We start from the raw sequence: 14,513 nt of genomic DNA, 5'->3' as shown, positions 1-14,513 counted from the left end.
ATGACCACTGTCAGCGGCACAGTGGATGCAGCCTAAGATGCCAAGGTGTAATTTGTTCCGCATAAACTACAACATGTTTTTTTTATGTCAATTGTTCATGTGAAGCCAGTATAATGTATACATGTGTGGTGTGGTACTGTATGTCTTCATCATAGTTAGATTGTAACAACTTCAATTTATTTATTTATTTTTTTATTTATAAAATATTTTACCAGGAAGTAATACATTGAGAGTTACCTCTCGTTTTCAAGTATGTCCTGGGCACAGAGTAAAACAAATAATACATGGTTACAAGTACAGTTACATAAATGAACAGGGTATACATTATATACAGTACAAGACATTGCATGCACAGTTAAAGAAAATATATATTATGAGCGTATGAAACAGTTACAGACGAGGTTAAAATGTGAGACAGCCTTGGATTTGAAAGAACTTAAACTGGTGGTGGATGTGAGAGTCTCTGGTAGGTTGTTCCAGTTTTGGGGTGCACGGTAGGAGAAGGAGGAACGTCCGGATACTTTGTTGAGCCTTGGGACCATGAACAGTCTTTTGGAGTCTGATCTCAGGTGATAGGTACTGCATGTGGTAGGGGTGAGGAGCTTGTTCAGGTAGCTGGGTAGCTTGCCCATGAAGAATTTAAAGGCAAGACAGGAAAGGTGAACTTTGCGCCTAGACTCTAGTGTTGACCAATCTAGTTCTTTGAGCATTTCGCAGTGATGTGTGTTGTAGTTGCATTGGAGAACAAAACGACACATTGAATTGTAGAGGGTGTCAAGTTTGCTAAGGTGGGTTTGAGGTGCCGAGCCATATACTATGTCTCCATAGTCAATAATTGGCATTAGCATCTGCTGTGCGATACGCTTTCTGACCAGGAGACTTAGGGAGGATTTGTTCATGTAAAGTACCCCTAGTTTGGCATAGGTCTTGGTTGTCAGGGTATCAATGTGCATCCCGAATGTTAAGTGGGAGTCGAACCATAAGCCCAGGTATTTAAAACTAGTGACAGGTGTTAGGGTGGTTTTAGCATTGGTTCTAATCAGGAGCTCGGTCACTGGAAGCTTTACAAATTTAGTCTTGGTCCCAAATACCATTGTTACAGTCTTGTCAGTGTTTAAAACAGTTTGTTTTGGGAAATCCAGTTTTCGAGTCTCAAAAAGTCAGACTGAAGTATGTGTTGAAGGTCAGAGAGGCTATGGCTGTGTGCATATAGGATTGTGTAATCTGCATACATGTGTATTGAGGCTTCCTTACAAGCTGTGGGAAGATCATTAATGAACACTGAGAAGAGTAGGGGCCCCAGAACAGAGCCTTGCGGGACACCACAGGTGATATCCAGGGGGTTGGAGTTAGAGCCTGAGATGGACACATGTTGGGATCTTCCTGATAGGTAGGACTGAAACCAGTTTAAAGCATGCTTCCCTATTCCAGAGCTCTGGAGTTTGTTAAGCAGGATAGCATGATCAACTGTGTCAAAAGCCTTTGCAAAATCTAGGAATACTGCACCAGTGAGTTGTCCCCGTTCCATTCAACACTGGATTCCATTGCAAACTTTTAGCATGGTAGTTATGGTGGAGTGTTTGGGACGAATGCCAGATTGGAATTGGCTAGGGAAATTTGTCTTGGTATAGTAATCTTCACGGTGGGACCCTCCATCTGGATACCAGCCCACATGGAGGCGCACTGCCTATAATCAAATTCAATATTTAAAATGGAGAGTGACTTGTTTCCAATCAGCAAATAAAAATAGAAATGGTGGGAACATTTGCATGCCCCAGACAGGTCTGCAACCCTGTCTTTTCCAATTATCTTATCGCTTAGCAAACAATGCTTCCACAGTCATTACCCAGCCAGGGATTCTGGGTAATGACATGCAAATGAATGCGTCACTCTTTATTTCTTGTTCATTTTAACATGTACCCCTTTAAACTTACATTATGCTTGCACTATTACTCAGCTTTTTCAGCACAGTCTGGGTTAATTGATTCAAATCCCTCATGTAAGAAAATATTTGTACGTTTCAATTTTTTTTTATATCATAAGCATAGAAGTGTATTTCTAATATTTTCTTGTAGTAATTGCCTTTTTATGTGCTAATACACCATAACAACCTAACTGGGTCTTTTTTTTTTTTTACATTTATTCCCAAGAGAATGTAGTTATTTTTACACCAGTATGTTTTGTTCATTCCTGGTTTGTTTTACACTGTGATATCACAATTAGTGACGGGCAAATGTGTCGCAGTTCGGCCTGCGAAATTTCAGACAAACTTTTCTATTTCTTGGCAAATCTTTTGTTAATCAAAAAACGTGCGAAAGCATGCAATTCTTCCTGTACTTATTTTACTGTTTTTTTTACTGAAAGATGTTTGTTTGTTTGTTTGTTTTTTTAACATTCATTAAAGCAAGCTTTTAAAGTCTGCTTCACGTTTAGGCAGCTTTTCGCTTTTGCTTAGTGGAATTTTCGCCTAATCAAATTTAGAAAAATAAAAAATATATAAGAAACGCCTTTTTTATAGTGGATTCGAACTTTGGTGAAAACATTTCCCATCTGTAATCTTGGGGAAAATACCACAGTCTAATAGGAAAACAAAGATAACATTAACTCTTTTAGTGCCAACATGGTGTATAGATCATGTGACATTGGCACTGTAGTAATGTGATCACTGTTACAGCATCAGCAAACTCATGTCCCTGCTCCCTTCCTTGGCTTCCCTGTACAGCTAGAACAAGAATACCGTTGCTGCCCACATACATATAACACAAATTCTTTAGGATATTGCAATAATTTATTAAAGAGACATGACATAACCAACATTTTAGTGGAATACTCTCTCCCTCCAGTGAAGAAAGGAGTGCATTCATAACATGCAGCCACCCACGCATCTGTGTATTATACAATTCCACCTACCATCCAAAACAAACAGTGCCCTCTTCCATTCAGGTTGCTGCCATTGCTCTATGAAAGCCGAGACAGCAATCTCCACAAACTGCTATTGCCATTCTGACAAGGGCAAGAGGTCCGTGTGCATTCCTGTTACTGAGGCACTGTAACGGTTCAGAAAGCATGACAGGATGCAGGCAGAATTATGCAGTCATTGAGACTATGTGCCATTTTTACTAAGCAGTGCTACCTTGGAGAATGGCAGGTAAATGGACTGTAAGGTGTCATTCGGCTTGGAAGTTATATTATGGAGTAAGTTTCCCAGCATAGAGGGTGTCTTATGAGGTACCATTTCTTAGCAAATCTTCAGGACATGAGGTATACATTTTTAGTTTTTAAACGTTCACAGTTTCAATCCAGTTGTGAACGATCCATAGAACAGCCCCAGTTGTTTACTTTTCATAGAGATGGGAAAACCTGTCAAAATCCGTTCAGTGGATTTTTCACGGATTTGTTTTGTGCAATTTGAACCACGCAATAAAATCTGCAGGCGGATTGCACGCTCCTGAATTGCATTTACAAATCGGCGGAATACGCCATTGGGTTCCGTCCCCCCGGTTTCTGAAGAGTCCATGGACGGAATTGCTCAGAATTCGTCCTGTGGATTCCACCAATTCCAAAACTGCGCGCACTTATTTTGCCACTCACACTTCATTGCTATTGTTTTAGAGAGAGATTAGAGAGAAAAAGAGAGATATTAGAGAGAGATTTGAGACAGAGATTAGAGACAGAGAGATATTAGAGAGAGAGATTAGAGAGAGAGATTAGAGAGAGAGAGAGAGAGAGAGAGAGAGAGAGAGATTAGAGAGATTAGAGAGAGAGATTAGACCGAGAGAGTTTCAGACGCCCCTATTTCTAAGGTACTGTATCATATTCTATATAGTTTTGGCAATAGTGTATGGTCAGTGATGTTACCTTAAATATAATTATGTAACATAACATATCTTAACAAAACAACCTAAATATCCTGATTACCCTGAATATACAAAAACATGGAAAGTGCTGCCGCTCTCCTAATATATAGAAAAATATATACCTATAGGGTGCATACGGGAATAATGTTAACATAGGAAGAAGAGGGAGGTTATTAGGATAACCAAAAATAATCCTATGTACACTCACTATAGACGTTAAAGGGCTAGCAAATATTCAATCCTAGGGAGTAAACCCTATAGCCACTCACTAAATATAATTAAAATATTTTATTTAACATGTATACAAAAAAGACAGAAGGTCTTGGATAAAAGACACAGGGAATGTGTGCGGGAATAAAAATAACCTGTACAGTTATGTCGACAGGTACACTGTCCAATCTTCTGTGGTTGGGTAGAGGAACTAGGGACAAAACAGGTAAATCATAAATTACAAAATGTTTTATCCACTCACACCTTATACCTCATAAAGATATTCCTCAGAGTATATGTAGTCAGTTTGTAAATACTGGGTGTATTGGATCCCTAGGAGTTGCCTTTATATACTTCTCTAATGTATAGTTGACTGGTACTGATGTCTAATGTATGCAGAAACTAGTTAATACACTGTTTCCTATGTACATACGGAAACCTCTTTGGTTATATAACCAGATGTCTCTAAAAGAGAATTGTCACATCTTCATACCACAAAAACAGTATAACATAGTCAATACCAGTGAGAATAGCATCAATGATAGAGGTATCACACTCCTCTCAACATAGCTATACTCGGATGTAAAATGTAGCAGTCATACATAGGGATTCAATATAAAGGCAGATATGTATGCCATAACGATGAGTTTCAGATGAATACAACCTGATGTCGCTGCACTGTAACTGCGATGCTCCGAGAGTATCCCCTCTCACAACTCCACACGCGCGCTCCTTGATGACATCACGACTGTGGCGCCCTAAAACCGACATACGTTTCGCGCTACACGGCGCTTTGTCAATGTGTAAGGAGTGGTCATAGACCACTCCTCTGGCATCTTATGCGTGTGGCCGGGGGGGTGTCCCCATAACCCGGCCAATCACAGCGAAGGTGGATGTCACAGACCTTGTGATATAGCTTGCACATAGCTACCTCTGTCCGTATTGACCCTATGTGTGCCTACAATGATCTGGGCAAACAGCAGCAAAACGTAATAGATAAGGAACATAATCAATTAAATCCTATAGAAATCTACATATCAAATCAAAAAAGAAAACAGATACATTGTCATTATATGACGAAGATTAACAATCTGACATAAATATTTGTGAATGTCAATATAATAATAATTTGCAGAAAAAAAGTGATTGTTATATTATTATTGCCTCTTTGTAACAATAATGAAAACTGGGTTTGTATACAACATAAATAGGTCACTGATCAGTAGATCAAGAGCAAGGTTAAACAATTAGCTTTACACAAAATGAATAATAAAGGTTAATTTTAACAAAGTTGGAACTCTCAGTGTAGCAAACATGTTCCAGGTAACTATAATCCTCCAAGATATTTCGTACAGCATGTACTGTATTCTGCCTTGATGACGTATCCTGCTTTGATGGAGGCTGTTGGTGTTCAATGTAGGTATTTCCATTGTTACCAGAATCGATTTTAGCCAATGTGTTTAGTCTAACAAGACTGTGACTCTGATGTGTAAATTACAGCATAGAGTTACAAAAGAAACCCAAAGGATTGTGATTGATAGAGCCTATGGTCAAGACGGTAGATGTAATTGAATGTTTGAAATGTTTCTTAGGAATTTTGCCCAGTGTATAAATTCCCAGTCTACATGGGTGTTGTTAACACACGAAATTGGTTTTATATCATTTGTTCAGCTTTTGTTTAGTCGCAGCTATGGGTAAAGAATGTCTTTATTGTCTTCAAACGTCATGTCTCTTTCAAGCTCTTTGTAGTTCTGGCTATCAGCAAGTTGCATCAAAATCTCTGCCCTGCAGTATGTGACCTGTATTTCTCTATTGTACAGTATGTGGACTTTGTTTTCCTGATGACATTCTTATGTCTTCATCAAGTGTGTGTTTTGTGTCTGCCTAGACAGATGCTGGTGCCATGGTTCAATTTAATTTCCTTCCTAGGTGAAATCTGTTGTTTGCAGTTCATGCAAGAGTGGTGGTGGTTGTTAAAGTATTGATTGTTTTTCATCTCTTGGAGTAGTGTGTCAAATGAAGAAACTTTGGTTTGAACATTTTCTCCATCCTAAAAAACTCCATCTTAAAATGAAAGGTATTGAATCACAAGTATGTAATCTCGCACAAGGCCTGGATACTCAGGAAATGTTAAGTAACACTTTATAGTACCTTAGTTACCATCAGTTTTACAGTGAAATAGAGACAATTCAGATAATTATATTCCCCATTATGAACATTGTTCGTGTGTCTTATGATGTGATTGAACATTTTAATATGCACTGTTACAGTAGATGCAAGGTTATGCAAGGTACAAGATACTGCAGGCACTATTAATATGAATACTGCTGGTCTAAGTGTTGAAGCAATAAAATAAAATGACTTCACTATAAATATGTGAAAGACCTAATATAGTTTTTATATCAATATTCTGCAAATTAGAGATAAATATGTTCCATGTACTGTATGCATATCTTATCTACATTCTGCATATATTAACATTATATTGAAAAAAATAACTTTTCATATGTCTTAACATACAGTATTTATTACACATGCCACAAATGTTCATATACAGTATGTAAACACATGAATGTTCACAATGTCGAGACCCGCTAGTTGCCATGATACTTACATTAGTTACATACAGTATATGCATCATATGCTCAAGTTCCATGTGATAAAATCACCACTGGATTAAAATAGGCATTTATTAACAAGAATATTGAAATGGAGGTTGTTAACGGTCTACAATGAAACTAATACAATAAAAAACAATTAAGTTCTTTTATGTATACTTTTATTATGTTTAATTACACATACTATATAATCAATTGTGTAATCCAGACCATTAGTCAAATAAATGATTACGTTTAAGACAGTAAGCAGGATACAATGTAATCTTTTAGGTGTTTACAATATATAACCGTGGGAGGTTTAAAATATTGTACAGTGTTAAATATTTGTTACTCAAATACAACATATTAAGCTTCCTATTTTTTTAAATTATTATTTCCCTCTATTTTCAATATTGCCAACATAACTCCATAATGAGTATTAGAGAAGAGCACTTTTGTGTATAGTGAATACTTGCCACGGGAACTTGGATCCATGTGTAGGCAGTGAAACAAAGAATAATCAACACTCACATGGACGCTTTACATAGTACTGTAGATGAGGTTGAAAAAAAAATACATACGTCCATCAAGTTCAACCTATGCTAAATTTAGATGACAGATACTTTATCCTATATCCCTACTTACAGTATATTGATCCAGAGGAAGGCACACAAAAAACCCTGTTGAAATATCATCTAATGATATCTCATAAGGGGAAAAATAAATTCCTTCCCAACTCCAAATATTGGCAATCAGATTACTCCCTGGATCAACATCCTTCCCATGTTTACTTATTTGGTATATCCCTGTATACCGTTCCTTTCTAAAAAGATGTATTTAATATGGTAAATATCCTGATGTCATCAAGCGATCAAGATCCTTCTTGTGATTTATCTCTAGTGATCCCAGTTATTTATTTATAAAATGTTTTACCTGGAAGTAATACATTGAGAGTTACCTCTCGTTTTCAAGTAAGTTTTCAAGTACTGTAAGTCTGGTTCACAATAGTCGTTGATTTCTATTGCAAGTAGAAGCTTGGAAACTAAGGATTGGACACCAAACTCACCATAACATGTAGATAGGTTGGCAATACTGTGTTTATCATTTCCATGAAATAAGGGGCCAGTATAGCTACAGTACTTGTCTCTTTTATCATGAATTGTTTTAGAAGCCATTTGTCATTAACAAGTACTAAGGCTATCGGAGGAAGGCTTTACATTTATAATGTTAAAACATTTCAGGGACCTTTTCGGAACCTTTACGCCACACGTCATCCCGTTATGATGTCATTTCAGTCTGTTTTGGTACCAATCATAGATGGGAGGATTGATAGTTCATTAGTTAGTGTATGTATAAATCTTATGCTTTCACTGTGTAATTTTAATCTGATGAAAGGTCCAGATGGGACCCGAAATGTTTTTCTCCTGCTGATCCTAATAACATTTTTGTATGACACTGAATAATGAGTATAGCTTTTTTTTTCGCATTTCAGGGCCACCCCGAATTTAGACAGCACATGTCTACTCTGTTTGAGGAACAGACAATGTCTGGCCTTTTGGATCATCAAATTTATCATTTGTTGTTAGTTGCATAATCATGAAAATTCCATATGACAGGATCCATAATAAAATAATTGACGATACAAGGGCCATCCATATTGCAGGAGTAAAAAAAGATGTGCAGTCACTTGCATAAGAAAAAAGATTCTTCTTGATGTGGAATCCTTGAATCTGTAATAGAAAAACACATGGATTTCAGTTACTATTATTGAAATGCTAATAAAACAATATTTAACTACATGTGCTACACTGTAATACGTTGAAACCCCTTCAATGCCAGAACTTAGAAGAGCATAAAAAGAAATAGAGCAGCTGCTGTATGCAATGCTTTGTACTGTGTTGTTTTTTTTCCAGGACTGTTTACTACAGGCATACCCCGCATTAACGTACGCAATGGGACCGTAGCGTGTATGTAAAGTGAAAATGTACTTAAAGCGAAGCACTACCTTTTTCCCACTTATCGATGAATGTACTGTACTGCAATCGTCATATACATGCATAACTGATGTAAATAACGCATGTGTAACAGGCTCTATAGTCTCCCCGCTTGCGCACAGCTTCGGTACAGGTAGGGAGCCGGTATTGCTGTTCAGGACATGCTGACAGGCGTATGTGCGAGCTGTCATTTGTCTATTGGGCGATATGTCCTTACTTGCGAGTGTACTTAAAGTGAGTGTCCTTAAACCGGGGTATGCCTGTATAACACTTAATGGCTTATACTATTCCATTCGAAGCAGTCGATCAGGCCATTTTTTGACCAACATGCCCCATTATCCCATTATATCATTAAGCTGATTTTTATTTTTTTTCACTTCCTCTCTTGGGGGAATGCAGTTACAAAATGTTTAATGTTATTTTTTTCCAAATCCTATGTCTTGCAGAACATTGTGCACAACTTCAAAGAGCCAAATCCTTTGGCAGGAATCACACGTTTCCACCATCGATTAGCAATCTCGCCAACAAAACAGCTCCGTCAGAGCTCGTAAGCCCTTCACCAGTATGCTAACTCCAAACCTGAAAATGGGCTTTTTTTGGTGGTGGTGGATGGGAGTGGATGGGAGTGGATGGGAGTGAACGGAAGTGGACAGGAGTGGACAGGAGTGGACAGGAGTGGATGGGAGTGAACGGGCATGCACATTGACTTAATGCCCGGCGAATCACTTGTGAACTGACTGAGCCAGAAAATCTGATTGGGGGGTACAGTTGCGGTGTCATGGCAACACATTGCCATGGCAACGAGCAATCTGCGTCACGTGGCAACAGGTTGTCCTGTCACCATGTCATGACGATGCAGCATCACTTGACACCGCAATGCGGATGGTGAAGCTCTGCTCTCTTACAGAGGACCCACTCTCTCCCGCAGCAATCAGTTTCATTGCTGTGGGGAAGAGCATGGCACCCCCTTCCCTCCCCTGGCTGCGCTACTGATTGTTTTTGTGACTAAAAAGGACACATTTCACATGGTTTGAGACCTTATGCCAAAGTTTTGCACATCTCTACTTTTGGGATAAATTTGTTTTGATGAATGTATTCTGAAGGGCCAGATTTAGTAAACGGTGGCAAATCAGCTGGAAACATTTCTGGCCAAATGGTAAATTTAGCAGCATTTCTGCCATGCTTCTACAATATCTTCAAAGTTAAAATAAAAAATACTGTGTGCAGGAAGAAATAAATACATTGAGCATGCTGTATTCCTGATTATAATTTAGTAATTATAGACCTGGCCCGTAAAATTGTAGGTCTTTGACAATGTTGCCAAGAAAAGTGGGCTGTAAAGGGTCAATCTTTCATAGGAATACATATTAATTTGTCATAGAATATCATAACTGAGTTGTGTAACTCTTTTGTGAAACTTGCTTTTAATAGAACCTAGAGGTCAAAAGTATATCAGAGGTTGTCATTGTTAGTGTAATATTCTTGGGCAATATTTTACCAAATAGTACGAACTATATTGTAATTTTTAAATTATACTGCACTCTACTGCTACAATTAATACCCTTAGTATTTGCAATCTGCTTTAGTACATGTGGATATTTGTGTGTGTAATTATGAAATACGTGTGTGCATTTAGCCTAACCAGGTACATTTCAAATGTTTGGCCAGAAAATGGTAGAAATACATTATTCCAAACATCGGTAAACTGGGATTTAAATTGCTCTCATCAGTATTTTGTAATACATTTCCAATTGCAGGGGCAAAGTGAGTTTCCTAAAAACAAACATCATGTGGAAACATTATAGTTACTGTACGTTTGGATCAAAAAGGCGAGGATCAAAAAGCTTTTCGGAAATAATGTGAATGCGATCTCGATAAACAAGCGCAGACCTCTGTCCAAATGGAAGCATATGCTGGCTGTGTATAATAATATATGAAATCAGCTCACTGCATGTGTGTAACAATAGAAAGGATCAACTAGTTGCCTGTGTAAAATATATGGGATTAGTCCTGTGCTAAAGTAAAACACCTGCCATTTGTCAACTGTGTTAAATAATATAGGGAAAAGTTTACTTTCACTGTACAATAGTTGACTTGTTGAGTATAATCATAATGATAATATACATTTATTTTCATTGGCTGTGTATAATAATATACATGGTCTATACATCAGTTATAATAACGTATTGGTGACTTTGCTATTTGGGTGAAACGACATAAATTAGGTTGAGGTACAGTGTACACTATAGTATATAACAATATGTATACCTATAAATGAAACGTTTGGTAGCCAGGTGTAAGACACAGATCACTTTCCTGGCAGTGTTTAATAATATCAAGTCAATTATTGATAATGACACCTGAGATTAATCCAGTGCATGTGTAGACTGCTGTTAGCACTATCGGCTAACAATAATGAAATGGTACACTAAATCCTGGTTTGTCATCACTATTGGAATGAAAAGGTGATAAGATTTCTGTGACAAATCAACAAAATAAATTATTACGCATTGAGAGTTATTCCTTAAACTGTGATAGTGTCGATCAAGGGATTACCATAGTTTAAATGAATAAAACCCAATAATTGAACAGCTGCTTTGCAAATTATGCTCAAACTGTAAGAAAACCAATACATGAAGTCGTGTATGTCAGGGCTCAATATGTATTAATGCATTTGTGCAAGACAACTAGGGAGGGTATAAACAGTTCTGAATAGGCCTGCAAATCATAATGTTTGCAATGAGTCACAGCTCTAAAATAGAAAAATAGCATTCATGATATATTATATTAATTATATGTGGCTCTTGATGATCGTGGTTCTAGCATCCTTGTATCATAGTTCCCTAATGTGAAATATCTAATGAATGACACAGAGTCCTCACTATTAGTGTATTTATTTATTTATTATAAAATGTTTTACCAAGAAGTAATACATTGAGAGTTACCTCTCGTTTTCAAGTATGTCCTGGGCACAGAGTTAGGCCAGGTTCCCGCTGGCTACTTCAGCGCCCGCTGTGGCGGACGCTGCAGAGACAAGAGCCGCCCCACAATGGGGCCGGGACCGCTGCAAGGGGGGGCCACCGTGCTCGCCGACAGAAAATTGAGATCGGGAGTCGCGACGGAGCGCTAGGCCACGCCCCCTAGCAATTCAGCCAATTAGGGTGAACCTGCCGGGTGATGTCACGGCCGCGCCCCCATCACTCACCCATCATGCCCCCCCTGTCTTTCCCCCTGCAGCTCTCTGCAGGCCGAGGAATTCGGCTGCACGCGCCGCCTGCCTCGCAGGTGCGCGTACAGTGCAGGCAGCGAGGCCGCAGCCTTATACAAATATATGGTTACATTAAAAGAACAGGTTTATGCAGTCAATTCACAGACATTTCATGGACAGATAGAGTTGGAAAATTGGGTACAGGGGATAAAGGGTTTGTGAGTTTCAGATTGAAATAGAGAAGCTTTAACATCACCAAACATCAGCGAACGGCAGCAAACGGCTCACACCCTTTGGCTGCGCCAAAGGTTGTCCACCTTTGGGGCAACACAGATGTACACTGGGGTGGTTGAGATTCAATGCAGCTGTGAAAACAAAGTTCTTTGTGTCCTCTTGGCTCATTAACATTATAGTGGGTGGGGTTGACGCTCTCAAAGTACAAGCAAATGTTAACGCTTAGCATGCTGGTCTTATGCAGAAGGGAGCAGCTCTTGGGGAGCCCCATCAGGCTATCCGCCTTTGGGGCAACGTAGATGTACACTGCATTGGTATTGGTATTTGTGTTGTCATTATTTCTATGCTTGGCATGGTTGAAGTTGAGTAATGGCATTAGTAAAATGTAAGTGTTTGGGCGTGGCCTTTTGTTCTGTGCTATATTTAAACCAAGTAGAAAATACAAAGGTAATATGTTGGAGAAACTGATGTTGGTCTTTCATCACAGAGATTATGAAAAGAGAGGGTATAAACGGTAAAGCTAGAAGAGCTAAACTCCTCTTGCAGTAATTGGAAGATTTAGCCTTTAAAATGATAATAATTAGACATATGCTAAATATTTGCAGACAAATGTAAATTGTGCAAAATGTTCCGCTTTTGGTCTTGGCAATTACTGTATGCAGGTCGAAACCTACATAAGGGAAAAGGAATGAACTGTTTCCCCTGCTATGTAATTAATTCTGCCTTGCAGAAGTGTTCACAGTACTTTTCAAACTTTAAGTAACACTTACTGATATCAATCTTTCTGTAGTGAAGATTAAGATTAAACTGCAACAAAATGTCGTTTTCTTTGGTATGCTTTATGTTTACATTTTGTATAAATATGTGATGTTTCAGGAAAACGTGCAAATATATTGCAAGTATAACGTTTAATGGTGTCCTCTTACATTTGTAGCTGTTGGCAATGCCTGATGCTCTGTAACCCCACTGCACAAATTCAGTAACACGCTGACACACGCATTAGAAAACTGATACACACATTAACACACTAATACACGTACCATACATACACTAACACAATTAAACACACACAATATAAACATATTAACACGCAAATACATGCACTAGATGTGTGCACGCGCGCACACACACACACACACACATAAACATACTGATGCCCACAATACACATGCACATTAACTCACTGATACACACTAATATACACTGATACATACACCATACACACAAACACACATGCACACATTAATACACTGATACACACATCATACACACACACACACACACACACATACACATATACAATAAACACACACACACACCATTCACACTAACACACACACTGATACACATACAATACACACACCCATTAACACACTGATACACACACCATACACACATAAACATGCTGACACACACACAAAAATACTCCTAAATACAATGATATGTAAACAGGCCCACACATAGGAGCGTTGCAAAATGTGCCTATGTATAAAAACTAGTTTGATTTGTTGTATAGTATGTGAACCAACTTTTATTTTAACTGAGAATAAATGCTGCTAGGGGGTGGAGTCACAGGCAGAGTTGGGATGTTGGTGGTACAATACACATATTTAAATTATATGTACTGTATACAAAAACTGGAAGCATGCATCAAAATTGACAATCAACTACTGGGAAATGGTGGGGAAACTAATAGAGGAAATAGTGGGGATCCCCCTCCCGATGGATCCAGTGATTCTTATACTAGCCAACCCGGTTGGAAATAACCGCTCAACCCGCAAATTAATCTCACATAGCCTCACAGCAGCTCGGTGTCTGATATCAGTAAGATGGAAACATCCCAACCCCCCCTCAAAGAACATGGTGATCAGACGAGTCAATAAAGTTATGACAATGGATAAACTAACTGCCCTGTAGAGTCAGAAAATCAAAGCTTTCCACAAGATTTAGGAACCATGGATTAGCAGATATACTGTAGACACTGGAGGAAGAGATTTGAGTTCTGAGCACGGATAACTCTGTAGGAGGATAGATTATCTTGAGCTCGAGAGACAACAATAATACTGTATGCCTTAAAGTCTGGTGGCAAGCTCCCTTCCCTCTGCCCCCCTTCCATCCCATCCTCCATATTACACACTCTTTTACAAGATATACAGATGGATATTGTTAATACTCAGGTTATCGGTGCCGAAGTGATAAGTAGACAAACCCAGACACCTCAAACGAGAATATAATATATGCAAGTGGGTCAACCATGATGGTCCAGATAATATATTTCCTGTTCCGGACTTGATGTCTGTAAACAAATAATTACGAGAATGCAAATGTTTTATGTATCCTCTGTTTAATATAAGCACAAGTGGTGCAAGTGTAATGTTTACTCGCTAACCTCCTCCCCCCCCCTCTTTTCTTT

At 38.4% G+C, this 14,513-nt stretch overlaps 1 protein-coding gene across 1 annotated transcript in view; it reads right to left on the bottom strand.

Annotated features, from left to right (window-relative positions):
• Nucleotides 1-6,579: 6,579 nt before the first annotated feature.
• Nucleotides 6,580-14,513, bottom strand: part of LOC142495038 (V-type proton ATPase subunit S1-like) — an 80,600-nt gene continuing 72,666 nt past the window's right edge. Inside the window, exon 10 of the mRNA XM_075599900.1 lies at nucleotides 6,580-8,394. Coding sequence (XP_075456015.1) covers nucleotides 8,185-8,394 — 210 coding nt within the window. The 3' untranslated portion in view covers nucleotides 6,580-8,184. The remainder of the gene's footprint in view (nucleotides 8,395-14,513) is intronic.

Source organism: Ascaphus truei, chromosome 5, assembly GCF_040206685.1.
Source record: "Ascaphus truei isolate aAscTru1 chromosome 5, aAscTru1.hap1, whole genome shotgun sequence".
NCBI lineage: Eukaryota > Metazoa > Chordata > Amphibia > Anura > Ascaphidae > Ascaphus > Ascaphus truei.
This window is presented reverse-complemented; position numbering and strand designations above follow the sequence as displayed.